This window comes from Cucurbita maxima, unplaced genomic scaffold, assembly GCF_002738345.1.
Source record: "Cucurbita maxima cultivar Rimu unplaced genomic scaffold, Cmax_1.0 Cma_Scf00009, whole genome shotgun sequence".
NCBI lineage: Eukaryota > Viridiplantae > Streptophyta > Magnoliopsida > Cucurbitales > Cucurbitaceae > Cucurbita > Cucurbita maxima.
Genome location: NW_019272025.1, coordinates 1,945,881 through 1,961,349, shown reverse-complemented (window position 1 = coordinate 1,961,349; position 15,469 = coordinate 1,945,881). Strand labels below are relative to the sequence as shown.

Sequence of the window (15,469 nt, the reverse complement as noted above, 5' to 3'; positions counted from 1 at the left end):
TCCAAACATTTGTCTTCCTTTTTTAAATTGTTGAAACTCACCCATGACCTCATTTTTTCAAACTTGGCCTTTTTGACCTCTTCAAAACTGAAATCATCTCTTTAACAAAAACATTGGATATCCTAAATTTCTCTTCTTCTCTCTTCTTTTCTTATCTGTCTCTTCTCTCATTCGGTCGTTCTACGAGATACTTGAACCTCTTTATTTGGAATCAGAATCCTCCACAATGGTATTGTCCATTTTGAACATAAGTTCTGATACTTTGCTTTCGGCTTCGGCTTCCCCAAAAGGCTTTATACCAATGGAAATGTATTCTTTACTTATAAATTCGTGATCATTCTCTAAATTAGCCAATGGGGGACTCTCTGATGTTCCACATTGGTTGGGGAGGAGAACAAACCACCATTTATAAGGGTGTGATGTTCCACATTGGTTGATGTTTCACATTGGTTGGGGAGGAGAACAAACCACCATTTATAAGGGTGTGGAAACCTTTCCTTATAGACGCATTTTAAAGCCTTGAGGAGGGGAAGCCCAAAAAAGGAAAGCTCAAATAAGATAATATCTGCTAGGGGTGGATCTGAGTTGTATCAGACTCCCTCCCAACACTCTCAAGTTTGAAATTTAAATCATTTCGAGTTCTGAGCACATTAAAAGTTAAAAATCCTTTGATGCAAGCTCAAAGTTTAAACTTGAAGCATTTGGTTGATGAAGGGAAATGAGTGGAAATTTGCATCGTTGGAGCAATTTCTTCACCAAGTTCACTAGTGTTTGAAGGAAATTTTATTCAATTGTTGTCGGGCTAGTGGAGATTGGGCAATTGATTCGTAGAGTCAAACTGGTGAAGAACTGTCATGATATCATTTCAAAACTGGCTTAATGTTTAGAAATATTATCGAGTTATGTCTTAGTCTTGTCAAGATCCCAAAATAATGATTCCGAATTCATATGATTTGATTATGAATATGGTTCTTAATTGGCAATTAATATAGTGGATTAATGAAAAAAATCATTGTTGGTATGATATAGTGGGATGACAAAAGTCGTTGTCATTACAATATATAATGGAATCACAAAAATCATTGTCATTATCAACATATATATATATAACTCCATTTCATTTGTCCTATTAATCAATGTATTATTGCATCATTAGAATCATCATTCAATTCTATCTCTCTTTTTTTTTATTACGGTTGAGAGTTTGAGCTTCTAATAAAAAGAAAGGCATTCTCGTGTGAATGTGGCTGGTGCTTTGTGTCATAATCATACTATGAAAAGAGTAGATTGTGACTTCCACGTCGAGATGAGCAAAGCGGTGACCCTCAAGTGGAGTTCATCTGGTTACGCGAGGGTCAAGACATACGAGTGTCATGATGTGACCGAGGAGAATGGCTGAGTAGACAAGAGTGTCAAAGATAGAGTTGTTGAAGGGCTGAGTAGGCCTCATACCTTAATCTCAAAAGTTAGGGTTTTTAAGGAAATTTGGGCATGCGGTTCTGGAGTTAAGTCTGTTGTATGAAATATGAAAGTTTGCGAAATTTGGTGTTAATCGGACATGGGACGGACGCTCCACGACACCGTATGACCATTCGCCAAAATTTTGTCTAGTCCTGTCAAATTGGAAATGCCTAAAATGTATCTTAGGGGGAGGTATGATGTCAGCTATCTACCACCCTTGGACCTTAAGGCTTCAGCGAACTACCCTGTGCCACATATTGTGCCAAAGTGAGGGCAAGTGTTGCAAGACGAGTTTCTTGGGCGACTTCCTTTGATATGGATTTTTCAAGGACAGTGTCAGACTGCATGGTGTGCCAACATTGCACCCCAGCCCATGTATCGAAGATTGGATCGTACACCCACTATCGATACGAAATTCGTAAATGATATGGTACAAACACGAGAGGATCCCATGCCTTGATGGAACTCAAACGGATGAATGTTTGAGATGTCTCAATATTATGTACAACACGTGAGCCCATTCTCGAAGGACATAACCAAGCGAGCTATGATGACCAACAACACCATGCGACTTGGGTTGGTGTCAAAACATGTGGACCATGTTAATTACAAACCTAAATGATGTTGAGATGCAACGTTACATTAAGAGACCTTAGCCCTGAGTAGAGGAAAGGTCGAGTTGAATGACTTGGCCTAGTGTAGAGACAAGTCAGTTGGGTCGCAAAAGATTGAATATGCACGCATAACCAGCGTGTGTGACCATACAAGCTTGGATTCTACAAAACTTATGTTCGATTGGCGAAGACAAACCTCATCTATGGTTCAACGAATCCACAAAGACAGGCGAAAAAGTATATGAGACTTGGGTTTCCCTGAAGGCGGGTAATAAGCATGTCAAGATCACGAAGCCTAATAATAATTTGATATTCCAAATCAATTTGCAAACTAATTCTACAAGAAACGCCTAGTGTTTTTTTGTTGTTACAACTTCCCACTCACCTTCCTACCAATTTCTTTTTAACTAATTTAAATAATAATAAATAATAAAAATGAATTTTCTATTGTCTTCCTCAATCATTCAATATATATATATATATATATATATATATATATATATAAACCATATTATATAAATAAATAAATTAGAAGAATAGAAATTTCAACTATTAAATTAAAAAGTACAAAATTTCACTTTTTTTTTTTTGGAAAAATAAAAATAAAAATATTTTTTATTTTACTTATATGGCATCATTTTCTTTTATCTTCCTTTAAAAAAACATAATAATTATTATAAGCTATTTTAAAAATTATTTTCTAAATTGGAAATTTACATTAAAATAAGAGATATGAAATTAGGGAAATTATTTATAGAATTAAATGTTTAAATAAAGGAAAAAAAATCAAGTTGGATATATTTTCTAACTGTTAATAAATAATAAATAAATTTCTTAGTATAAAGTTTATTTTTTTAATAAATGTACAAAAAAAAGTCCCCTGATTTCTTTCCCTTTAATTACACTTTAATTTTTAACAAAAAATAATAAAATAAATAAATAAATATATATATATATATATATATATATATATATATATTCTCATTTTTTATTAATTTTCATTTAAAAAGGAGAAAAAATGGGGATCATGGGTCGAACTGTGTCCAATGAAAACGAAACACGTGGACATCTTAAAATGTATAAAGATTGAAAATGAAAGGGCATCTGACATAAATAACAATTTGTTTGATACACAAAAAGAATATATATATATAAAAAAAAAAAATTTAAAGTTTATTTTTATTACGAAAATGCCACACTCATGGATCTTTGGCCCCTCAAAATAGATTTTGAGAGGTTTAAAAGTGATTGCCAAATAATAATAATAATAATAATAATAAAAATAAATAAATGATTAGGAAGAGTTTAGCGAAATCATTATATCTAAACTAAACTATTTAATAATTAAAGATGTTCATTTAATCTAGGGTTAGGGTTAGGGTTGGAGCTACACGGGAACCAACCTCGAACAAAATAGAAAATCTCCGTCTAAATGAAGAATGAAGAGGGAGTAGTGATAGATTTTTCCTCGTTAGTTAAATACTGACCAGAATGTATTAGGATGTTTTATATTTTTTAAAAGAAAATTATATTTAAATTTTAAATTATTCACTAAAAATTCATTAAAATATATATATATTACCCTAAATCAAATTAAGATATTAATTTTAGGTGTAAATTTAATATTAAAATTAAATAGGAGGAAAAAATTGAATTGAAAAATATTTTATTTGTGAGAGTATAAAGAATATTTTAAGGATGAAAGAAATATAACCTTTTAAGAAAATAAAGACAAAATATTTAATTAAATATAGGAAGTTTTGATTATTAAAAACAGCTGGGCAGTTGACCAAATTATAGAGTTATTTATTTATTTATTTATTTATTTTTAAATGATAATAAATAGGGTTAGCAAAATTAGCTTCTAAACTCGTAATTCGAATCACTTTATAAGATAAGTTGATTAATGTTATTTGAATGACTCTAACGTGCAAATTTTATATAAAAATATAAAGTAATAACATGAATAATAGCTTGATTTATCTGAATAGGTTGACTAACTATCTGACACAAAATCTCAAGTTCATAAATTTATTAAACATTAAATCGAAGACGTAAAAATTCATATTCAAATAAAAAAACCCATTAAACGTTTTTTAAAAAAGATAATCTATTTGATAAGAATTTAGAAGTTCGAAGGGTAAATTTGTAATTGAATGTAAAAAACACAAACAAAGTGTCTCGAAGAATGATTTCTTAGTCTTTTTAATTCAAGATCGAACTGTCGATTTTTTAAATAGATGTTTTATCCATTAATTTGGACTCGAATCGACCCATTCTAAAAGAGGCCGTAAATAACTATCTCCACAAATATATTCTTTTAATTTTTAATAAAGATTGACTTTAATATGAAAATTTTCCAAGCATTAAAATGCCTTTTTTTTTTATTCTCAAATAATTTAAATAATCATTAATTATATATCTTACTAAAATTTTATTTTTGTCTCAATAGTCGTTAGTTTAATCTTTAAAAAATTAATATTTAAATGATTTTTCAAACTCAATAATTAACCTTTTGAAAAAGTATTAAAATATTAATAATAAATAAATAAGACTAAATGATTTTTGTATCTAAAAAATATTATTAAACTTTTAAAAGTTTTAATTTACCCTTCAAATAAAAAATAACCGTTGATTTTGGATAGAAATCGAATATCCCTAAACTTTTAAAATATTTAAAATATATTATTTAAACTTTTAAAATTGTTTTAAAAGTTTCATTAATACCCTTGCGTTTTTTAAAAATTTCAAAAACACCCTTATATTTTTATTAAAGAATATACAAAAAGAAAATATTTGTATTACATTTAAAAAATACTCATAAACTTTAAAAAATAATATTTAAAAATTTAAAGATAATATATGAGACGAGAATAAACCGATTTCATTCATATATTAAAGAATTTTTTTTATAAAGATAAAATGTATTAATCCAATTTTTTAAATTTCATGAGTATTTTTTTAAACATAAAAAAAAAAAATAGTCAGTTATTTTCATAAAAAACTAACGGTAAAAATATTTTTAAAAAAATTTAAAAATAAAAAAAATTGTTAAATGAACACGACTCTCTCGATAATGATATGATATTGGCTTCATACGAATGGAGAAAGTATTATTTATATATGGATAAGAAGCGGGTAACTTTTAGAATTCAATTTACCCATTAAAAAAAACTTGAAAAAATGAGAGAAGAAGATGAACATTGAAGCAAAAGTTTTATTTTTTACAGTTCCCAACAAAAAAAAAATCCATAATTTGAAAGGGGGAGAAATGAAATTGAAAATCCGATGGGGTGAGGGTTCAGATGTTGGGGTTTGGGTTTGAGGCCTAAAAAGAAAGGTCTGCGTCTGCTTCTTAGTCTTCCATTCCTCAAATGGCCTCTGAAATAAAGCAGCCATTGTTGTAGCTTTACCTGCTTGAACAGAGAGACCAGCAGGCCCATTTTGGTCATTTTCTAGAGAGAGAGAGAGAGAGAGAGAGAGAGAGAGAGAGCACCAACAATCTTCATTGTTGAGTTGTAATCCTGGTGTGGGTTTGCCAATTTGAGGGACACCAAAACCAACCCGAATTATTTCACTCTCTCTTCTTCTCTTTCTCTTTCTTTCTTCTTATGAACCCATTTTTTCCTTTACCTTCTTCTTCCTTCTGGGCTTTCCTTCTTTGTCTCTAACAACAACTCAGAATCTCAGAGACTTGTATCAACAATTCATAATGCCGCCATTTTAGCAGCTTCGAGCTCCCTTTTCTGCTCTGTTTCTCTCTTCTACAACACTTTTCTCACTTCATCTTACTCTGCCGCCGCCATGTCCACCAAATCTAAGTATGTCTTCTGATCTCATATGGGTTTTCTTTTGCTGTTCTTCACTCATCCGTAACTTCTTCTGGGTCTAATTTTAATTTCCTCTCCCAATTTTCTTGGATCTTCTGTTTATGCCCGTTTTAGGGCCACTTTGGTTCTCTCATATCTTCTTTTTCTTTCAATTTTTTTTGCTCTGTTCTTTACCGATTCCGCTTGTTTCTCTGTTCTGTGTTCTGGGTTCTCTGTTTTTTTTACTCTCTGTTGCATTATGTCTTGTTTCTGGGTTCGTTGTGTTAACATTTGATAGCCAATTTGACGGTGGTTTCTTTGAGATCTCGTACTCTGTCGGTTAGATCTACTTGGAAGTAATTTTAGGATGTTTTTCTTTCAGAGTTGGTGTGTTCTGCTGCTTTTTCTGATTGAAATTGTTCTTGAGGAGGCTTAAATGTTTCTGGAGTTCATAATTTTTGGATGTTCTTTAGGAATTTGAGATGGGTTTGTTTGGATTATGTTGATTACTCCATTTTGATTGTTCTTAACAGATCTTCTACACCTGAAACTCCCAACAAAACATCGCCTGCAACTCCTAGAGTAAGCAAACTTAATAGAGGGCTTGCTAAATCAGACTCTGATTCTCATTCCCCTTTGCAAAGGTCTCGGCTCTCGATCGACCGGTCCCCTCGACCTGCAACGTTGAAGCCTGCGGTCGATCGTCAGCTGCCGAAAGTTGCTACCCCACCTGATGTAAGTTCTAGCTGAGACACTCAACTGTTCTTCCACCAGAATTGGTAATATGTGAATGCATATCATTATAGCCTGTTGATTGTTCTTCTTATTTCAGAAAGCACAGCCTCGTGGTACCAAAGTTGCTGAGATACAAGCTCAGCTAAATGTGGCTCAGGAGGATTTGAAGAAGGCAAAAGAACAGATAATTTTGGTTGAAAATGAGAGACAAAAGTTGAGCAATGAATTGAAAGAAGCACAGAAATCAGCAGAGGAGGCGAATGAGAAGCTCAAGGAAGCTCTGGTGGCGTGCGGTCGAGCTGAAGAGAGTTCCGAGATCGAAAGGTTCCGAGCGGTTGAGATGGAGCAAGCAGGACTTGAGGAAGCTCATAAGAAAGAAATGGAATGGCAGAAAGAGATGGAAGCTGTGAGGAGCCAACATGCTTTAGATGTTGCTTCTCTCTTGTCCACAAGTCAAGAGCTTCAAAGAGTGAAGATGGAGTTGGCTATGACTACCGACGCTAAGAACCAGGCGCTGAGCCATGCTGATGATGCGACGAAGATCGCCGAAATTCATGTCGAAAAGGTCGAGATTCTCTCTGCTGAGCTAACTAGATTGAAAGCATTGTTAGACTCCAAGCTCGAAACACAGTCGAATGAGAATGGACAATTGATAATGAAGCTTAAATCAGAGATTGAATCTCTGAATTTGGAGCTTCAGAAAGCAAAATCATATGCAGAGAAGGTGAAGGAGCAAGACGCTTCAATCGAGCAGCTTAATAACGAACTAAAAGCTGCAAAAACAGCAGAAGCGTGCTACGAGGAAACGATCACGGAGAAAGAGGCTTCAATTGAACAGCTTAATATCGATCTAGAAGCAGCTAAGATGGCTGAGACATACGCACATGGGTTAGTAGAAGAATGGAAAAACCGAGCTGAGGATCTAGAAACACAATTAGAGAACACAAATAAGCTCGAACGATCGGCATCGGAGTCTCTCGAATCTGTGATGAAACAATTGGGACACAACAATGATCTATTGCATAATGCAGAGCTTGAGATTTCAGCTTTAAAAGAACAGATAGGTTTGCTGGAAATGACTGTTAAAAGACAGAAAGACGACATGAAAGAGTCGGAGCAGCATCTTCATCGTACAAAGGAAAAAACATCAGAAATGGAGAAGTTGGTTGTGTCACTGAGGTTTCAGCTGGAAACTGTCATGGAAGAGAAAACTCAAGCTTTGAATAATGAGAAGCTTGCAGCTTCAAGTGTACAAAGGCTATTAGAAGAGAAAAACCAGCTCTTAAATGAGCTAGAAACCTCCAAGAATGAGGAAGAGAAGAGCAAAAAGGCAATGGAAAGCTTGGCATCTGCATTACACGAAATCTCATCCGAGGCGAGGGAAACCAAGGAAAAGCTCTTGTCTACTCAAGCCGAGCACGAAAACTACGAATCCGAGATAGAGAATCTTAAGATGGTCTTGAAAGCTACAAACGAGCGATTTGAAAGCATGCTCGAAAACTCAAACCACGAGATCGATATTCTAACGAGTACCGTTGAGGAATCGAAGCACAAATTCGAGACTTCGAAGGCTGAATGGAACGAGAAAGAGCTTCACCTGGTGGACGCTATGAAGAAATCAGAAGAAGAGAACTCTTACTTAGAAAAAGAAATAGATAGGCTTGTGAATTTGCTTAAACATACTGAGGAAGATGCTTGTAAGATGAGGGAAGAAGAAGCTCAGCTAAAGGATAGCTTCAAGGAAGTAGAAGCGGAAGTGATCTATTTGCAGGAGGTGCTCGGAGAAGCGAAATCCGAGAGCGTGAAACTGAAGGAAAGCTTGCTAGACAAAGAGAACGAGTTGCAGAACGTTCATCAAGAAAACGAGGAGCTTCGAACTCGGGAAGCTGTTTCTCTTAAGAAAGTTGAGGAATTATCCAAGTTGCTTGAGGAAGCTTCTGCTAAAATGCAAACCGTAGAGAACGGTGAGCCAACGGACAGCGAGAAGGACTACGATTTACTACCGAAAGTAGTCGAATTCTCCGAAGAGAACGGTAAACGACAGGAAGAGAAGAACAAAGTGGAGCCATTGATACCCATTGAACATGAAGAACACAAATTTGAGTTTCCATGGGTAGATAATGGTGCTGATTCAGTCGACAAGACGGAGAAAACGGACTCGGAAACAACGGTTCCAAACGGAATCGATAAACCAAAAGAAGAAGAGAAAAAAGATGAATCAGTTCAAGTTGAATACAAAATGTGGGAGAGCTGCAAGATTGAAAAGAAAGAGTTCTCACAAGAGGGAGGAGAACAACAAGAACACGAATCCATTGATGACGAAGGGGACTCGAAAGCAGAGGGCGGAGAGAGTTTTGATCGGATAAACGGGGTAAGTTCAGAAAATGTAGACGATGGTGGAAACTCGCCGTCGAAGCAGCTGCCGCCGCAGCAGGAACAGAAGAAGAAGAAGCCATTGCTGAAAAAGTTTGGATATCTTCTGAAGAAGAAGAACAGTGTGAACCAGAAACAGTGATATACATAGTAATTTTGAGGTGAATTGGTTTGGTTATGATATTGTTTCTGTTCTAATGATATTCTGAATAGGTGTTTGGTGGACAGTAGAGTTTCTTGTATGTTATTGGAATATTTGTTTTGTTCATTGTTTTAATGCCTTCCTTCATTACTGATCTAGAGTTCATGAAAAGGAGTGATTACTTGAGCTTGTATCATCATCATCATCATCTTCATCTTCCATCCATTATAGACATTCTTTGTTAGCGGTTGTAAATTCATACGGTTTGTTTGTTTGTTAGTAGATGTTGTCTGTTTTGGCCGATTATGTATCGTCGTTAGCTTCACAGTTTTTGAAACACGTCTATTAGGGAAAGATTCTACACTTTTATAAGGAATGTTTCGTTCTCGTCTCCAACTGATGTAGGTTGAGAAAGGTTTCTACACTCTTATAAGAAATGTTTCGTTCTCGTCTCCAACTGATGTGGGTAAGGAAAGGTTTTTACACTCTTATAAGAAATGTTTCGTTCTCGTCTCCAACTGATGTGGGTAGGGACAGGTTTCTACACTCTTATAAGAAATGTTTTGTTCTCTTCTCCAATCGATATAGGATCTCACAACCCATTCCTTTAGGGACTCAACGTTTTCGTAGACATACTGTTTAATGTCTAGCTCTACTCAAATTGTAACAGCTCAAGCCCATCGTTAGCAGATATTGTCCTCTTTAACTTGTTACATATTGCTATTAGCCTCACTGTTTTTAAAATATGTCTATTAAGAAAAGGTTTCTACACCCTTATATGAAATGATTCGTTCCTCTCTCTAACCGATGTGGGGCCTCATAGTCAAAACGTGTCTATTAAGAAAAGGTTTCTACACCCTTATAAGAAATGATTCGTTTCCCTCTCTAACCGATGTGGGGTCTCATAGTCCACCTCTTTAGGGACTCAGCATCCTCGCTGACATATCGTATAGTGTCTCTACACCCTTATAAAGAATGTTTCGATCATACAACTTACCCCGGACCTAGCATCCTCGCTGGCATACTGTTCGGTGTCTGGGTTTGATACCATTTGTAAAATTCCAAGCCTACCGCTAGTAAATATTGTCTGCTTTGGTCCGTTACGTACCGCCATTAGTATCACGGTTTTTAAAACGCGTGTATTAGAAAAAGGTTTCCACACCCTTGTAAAGAATGTTTTGTTTCCCTCTTCAACCAACGTGGGATCTCACAACCCACCCTAATAGGGACGCAACGTCCTCGCTGGCATATCGTTTGGTGATTGGCTCTACTCAAATTGTAACAACCCAAGCACACCACTAGCAAATATTGTCCACTTTAGCTTATTACGTATCGTTGGTAGTCTCACAATTTTTAAAACGCGTCTATTAGAGAAAAGGTTTTCACACCCTTATGAGGAATGAAACCGATGTGGGATCTCACAATTCACCTCTCCTAAGGGACATAGTGTCCTAGCTGCCATACTGTCCAGTGTTCGACTCGGATACCATTTGTAACAGTTCAAACCTACTGCTATCCATCGATAGACTTGACCGGTTACATAAATGTCATTGAGTTGATCGTTGATCGGATCTTTGGACACTTTGGGCATTGAATGAATGAATGGATGGATGGTGTGTTTTGATAGTTTGAAGTGAAATGAAAGCAAGAAATGTGGTACTCATTTGTTTAATAGTGAGTCATAGAATCTGTGGTTTGGAAATGTTACCTAAATTAGTTGCCTCAAATAATCACCAAACATTGTCTCTCTCTCTCTGGGGGCCTTTCAAAACCACATCCATTCATATTCTTTATTTATTTAATAATATTATTATTATTCTAATAAAAATAGAATTAAAATTAATATTACATTAAAGAAAAAAACAAAAAGAAAGTAGAAATTGAAACCTTACCAAAATGCAAAATTGTTATATTATAAGAATAATAAATAATCGGATCTAATTGGAACATGAAAATAATGACGATAATAGACATTCCAACTAACAATAATAATTATTATTATTAGTGAAGTTTGAATAATAAACTTTACCTAAATATATGTTTTAGTTTTTAATATTAAGGGCAAAAATTAATTCCTTATAATATTAACATTTTTCAATTAAAAATAGTTATTTTATTGGGTATTTTTCTTAGTTGTACGAACATTATTAGATCATGTTATCACGTCAATGATGAAGAGTTGACTATCTATCAAAGGACAAGGAAATGATGTAATAAGTTTGACTCGATAAAATTTTATGGGTCAAATTGTAACCGCTCAAACTCACTACTAGTAGACATAGTCTTTTTTAGACTTTTTCTATCGGGTTTTCCTTTAAAGATTTTAAAACGTGTCTGCTAGAAAGAGGTTTGAACACCCTTATAAAAAAATGTGGGATCGGTCAATAGATTCAGTGAGTCAAATTGTAATAACTTAAGCCCGTGAATATTGTCCTTACTCAAAAAATTAAAGAAAAAAAACGATTCAACCTCTCTAAACGCGGATTGGTCCGCCGACAGACACCGCCGACAGACACCGCCGGTCCCAAAACCCGTTATCTTTCCACTCCGACATTGCTTTTTCCAATGACTGATTAAAACATATTATATTCACATATGATTTTTTTACGTTTTTCAAATAAGAAATTTTCTTCTTCTTTTCTTTAAAAAAAATTAATAAAAATATTTCGTAGTTTCTTATTTTACTTTTTAAACTTTTAAAAATTCTACTTCAAAATTTTTGGATTAATAAATTTAATAATTTATTTTTAAAAATATTCTTAAATTTTCAATACATAAATAAGTTTTCATCTACTAGTCATACATAAAATTCAATTTTCGAGAAACAAAATGTGTTATTTTTGCTTAAAAAATCAATGTTTTTTTTTTTTACATTAACTAAATTTTATATCTAACCCAATCTTTCAATTTAGCGTGTGAATTTCAATAAATGTCAACAGGTTAAAAAAAAAATACAAAAATTTTAGACCTATTAAACAGAAAATTAAAATTTTAGGATCAAAAGAACCATAAAAACACAAATCTATTACACTTTTTAAGTTGAGAACCATAAAAACACTCACGTGATAGTATGAGAAATTAGACACGACATGTCGACACTTTTTAAAATCAGTTTAATCTTATTTCTTTGATTTTGTTTCCACAGTAAGAACGAGGTTTATGTCGAACCCATGAACATGGAAGGTGAACGTGTTATCATGTTATCGAAAGTAAAAAATCAGCCTTCACAAACTCCTTTCTCAAGCATGTAAAAAAATCAGCTGAAATAAATGAAACTAAACAGTAAATCACATTTAATTATTATACCTCCTTAATAACCCAAAAAAAAGAGAGTTAACTATTAAATTTTTCTCTTCTAATAATTAATAGCAGAACGTAGAAATACAGTTTATCCTTAAAAACTAAACAGCAACCAGCCATTGAGGAGATAGACAATAAGCAAAGTGATAGATACTACATGGCCATATATCTATCTATCTCTCTACGCACTCAGAGTCAAGGAGATAACTGAAGAGAGTTTGAACTTACGAGCTTTCGACGAATTTTGAGGTTGAAACAAAATCTCTGTGCTCGATCTTACTGTCACTTCTTTCCACTCTGAAGTTGGAGCTAAGCCCCCACTTCGGTAATCACGTGGACCGTATAATACTTGTAGCCTTGTAGGAGCTGCAATTGGTATTTATACAGAAGAAATAAGATAAAGAATACAATCACAATAACTTCACCAATTTGAAGATAACATATTAAGGGTAACATACTAAGGATGGTGGCTTAGCGGCTTAGCTTATAGTAATGCTGTTAATTCAATGATAAATGATGATATGAATATAAGACTTGGCTAGTTCTAAGGGGCCAATGTTAAAAAAGAGCTAGGAATGGAGTTAGAATGTTGTGAGATCTTACATCGGTTGAGGAGGAGAACGAAACACCCTTTATAAAGGTGTGGAAACCTCTCCCTAGCAGATACGTTTTAAAAACGTTGAGGGGAAGCCCGAAAGGGAAAGCCTAAAGAGGACAATATCCGCTAGCAGCAGGCTTGAACCGTTACAGATGTTCTATACGTTATCCTATCCTAAGAAGCAAGTAAGAGTTTGAGCATGATACATCCAGATCCAGCTATCTACTTCATTCAATAGACCTTTTGGACACACTCCCCGCAAGATCCAGCCAAGGGGGAACGCTGGTGGGGTTGGAGTAATGGCATTAAAATCCCACCAAAATCAGCGGAGCAAGGAACAGTTCCTTGCTTAGCATGACCACAGAAATATCCCCATCTTAAAATATCCCACTATTCTCCTAAAATTGCCCCATGTTAGAGATGTAAAAATTGTAAACAGTCGAGCGTCAGCCTCATCCTGAACAGATTATAAACCCAAGGTACAACAGGATCAGCTCAAGAAACCTCGAAAAGTAGAAAGGACCATCATTTAAATCCACCACATGATGCTTTCCTCTGAATGACAATGATAGGTTTCAAGCTTCTGAAGCGCAAATGATAAAGAAAACAATTGATATGGAAATATACACAACTGGTGCAAAATTTTTCTTTTTGTTCTTTGAGATTTCTATAATATTAGGGAGAGCTCATCAAAACAATACGAGATAAACATAAATTGAGCTTCCTCAAGATCGCAGGAATCGAAGTTTAAGTACAGCTGAGAATGAAACTAAGGGGTGTTTGAATTGAGGAGTTGGGTGAGGTGTAGTTATTAAGTCTACTCCACCCCTTGTTTGGCCAAGAGTTGTTAAATATGGGTAACTTGGGAAGTAGGATAGGGTGGGGAGTTATTAACTTCCCACGTGGAGTAGACTTTTTCAATAAATTTTATAATAATTAAAATATAAATAGAACTTAAAAAATCATTATTTGAAATCATAATGCAGATCACAGTACTACAAAACAATTTTTTTAGTTTATAAAACTCTTCCTACCTCTCTTCCACTACCTATCCTCTACAATTTAAATTAAAATTTCTTATAACAAATAATAAAAATATTATGTTATTTGTGGTACTTTCTTTTAAACTTAACAAAATAAAATTAGAACCACAAATAACATAAATATAGAATATTTTGAACAAAAGAATGTGTACAATATTCATTTTGAAGTTAATCATGTTAAAATAGCATAAATATATGATTTTTTATTTTTTAACTTAGTTATTTGTATTTTAAAACTTCAGACAATTTATTTCATTTTAAACTAATCAATCTTTAGAGGAACGAATATATATTAATTAAAACTTTTGAAAATCCTATAATTGAACAGTACCAACAAGATTGTAGAAAAAAAACAGCCAATGTAAACAACGACTCAATAACTTCATATTAAGAAACTTTGCACTCCAAACACAGACAAAATAACTCTCCCAAACTATTGGACTCTCCGTACTAAACAACTCTACACCCTAACTAATCAACACGGATTAAATAACTCTCCAGACTGGATTAAAGAACTTCATGTTAAATAACTCTGGAGCACACCTCTAAGAGAGAATAGAAGCAATGGAATCTCCATGGCTGGCTAACTTAATAGATTTGGGATGACACAGACAAGTACAATGTTAGAGAAAATGGAAAATTAGAGGGAAATTAAGAGCTGATCAATGAATAGTAAATGTTGAAAATCATGAATTACTGACTCATCCATTTCATAACATAAAAGTGATAAAGCAAACAGTTGAAGACTCTTATCAAGTAGTAAAAATGCAGAACATTACCGAATCCAAGCATGCTCGTCTTTTGAATGGTCAGATGACTAATTTTTGACCGTTTGATATCTCTCAAATCCTGAACATCTTCTTCCTTGCCCTTGAATTCCAGAAATTCTCCTAGTATATATTTCCCTTTGAGCTCCAATCTGAAGAAAAGGGAAAATAAAAGTTCACACAAAAAGTATTAGTTTTATTTTCTTCTATTTCTCTCTCTTCTTTACAACCTTCCGATCTTAAAGTTCAGATAACCAACTCTGCATGAAGGAATAAATTTGACCAGAATAATAAATAAAAATGCTAAAGCACGAGTTTTGTAATCATCCATAGTCCTATACCAAACCCGATCCTGGTCACACATCACTGGTAACCTACTTGAGCCAAAAAAAAATATCTATATGTGAAGCTTTTTCAATCTCTTTTTTCATTTTCATCATTTACTAAAATGCTGTAAAATTATGTGCACATGTTAGTAATAACAATAAGCATGTTTGCTATGAAAAAACAAAAATAAAATAATGCATTTTACGGATTTTTCTTTTCTTCTTCTTCTTCTTTTTTTTTTTTTTTTTTTTTTTTTTTTTTTTTTTTTTTTTTTTTTTTTTTTTTTTTTTTTTTTTTTTT

The 15,469-nt window shown here is 33.8% G+C and overlaps 2 protein-coding genes across 2 annotated transcripts in view; one reads left to right on the top strand and one right to left on the bottom strand.

Annotated features, from left to right (window-relative positions):
• Nucleotides 1–5,444: 5,444 nt before the first annotated feature.
• On the top strand, nt 5,445–9,385 carry LOC111484198 (WEB family protein At3g02930, chloroplastic). The gene is made up of 3 exons (XM_023130698.1): nt 5,445–5,896; nt 6,418–6,619; nt 6,717–9,385. The coding sequence occupies exons 1-3, from the start codon at nt 5,880–5,882 to the stop codon at nt 9,132–9,134; spliced, it is 2,637 nt and encodes an 878-aa protein (XP_022986466.1). The 5' UTR covers nt 5,445–5,879; the 3' UTR covers nt 9,135–9,385.
• Nucleotides 9,386–12,425: 3,040 nt separating this feature from the next.
• LOC111484272 overlaps nt 12,426–15,469 on the bottom strand; it is a 7,938-nt gene continuing 4,894 nt past the window's right edge. The window contains exons 6-7 of the mRNA XM_023130804.1: nt 14,855–14,994; nt 12,426–12,800 (exon numbers count right to left, since the gene is read on the bottom strand). Of these exons, the coding sequence (XP_022986572.1) occupies nt 12,616–12,800; nt 14,855–14,994 (325 nt within the window). The 3' untranslated portion in view covers nt 12,426–12,615. The remainder of the gene's footprint in view (nt 12,801–14,854; nt 14,995–15,469) is intronic.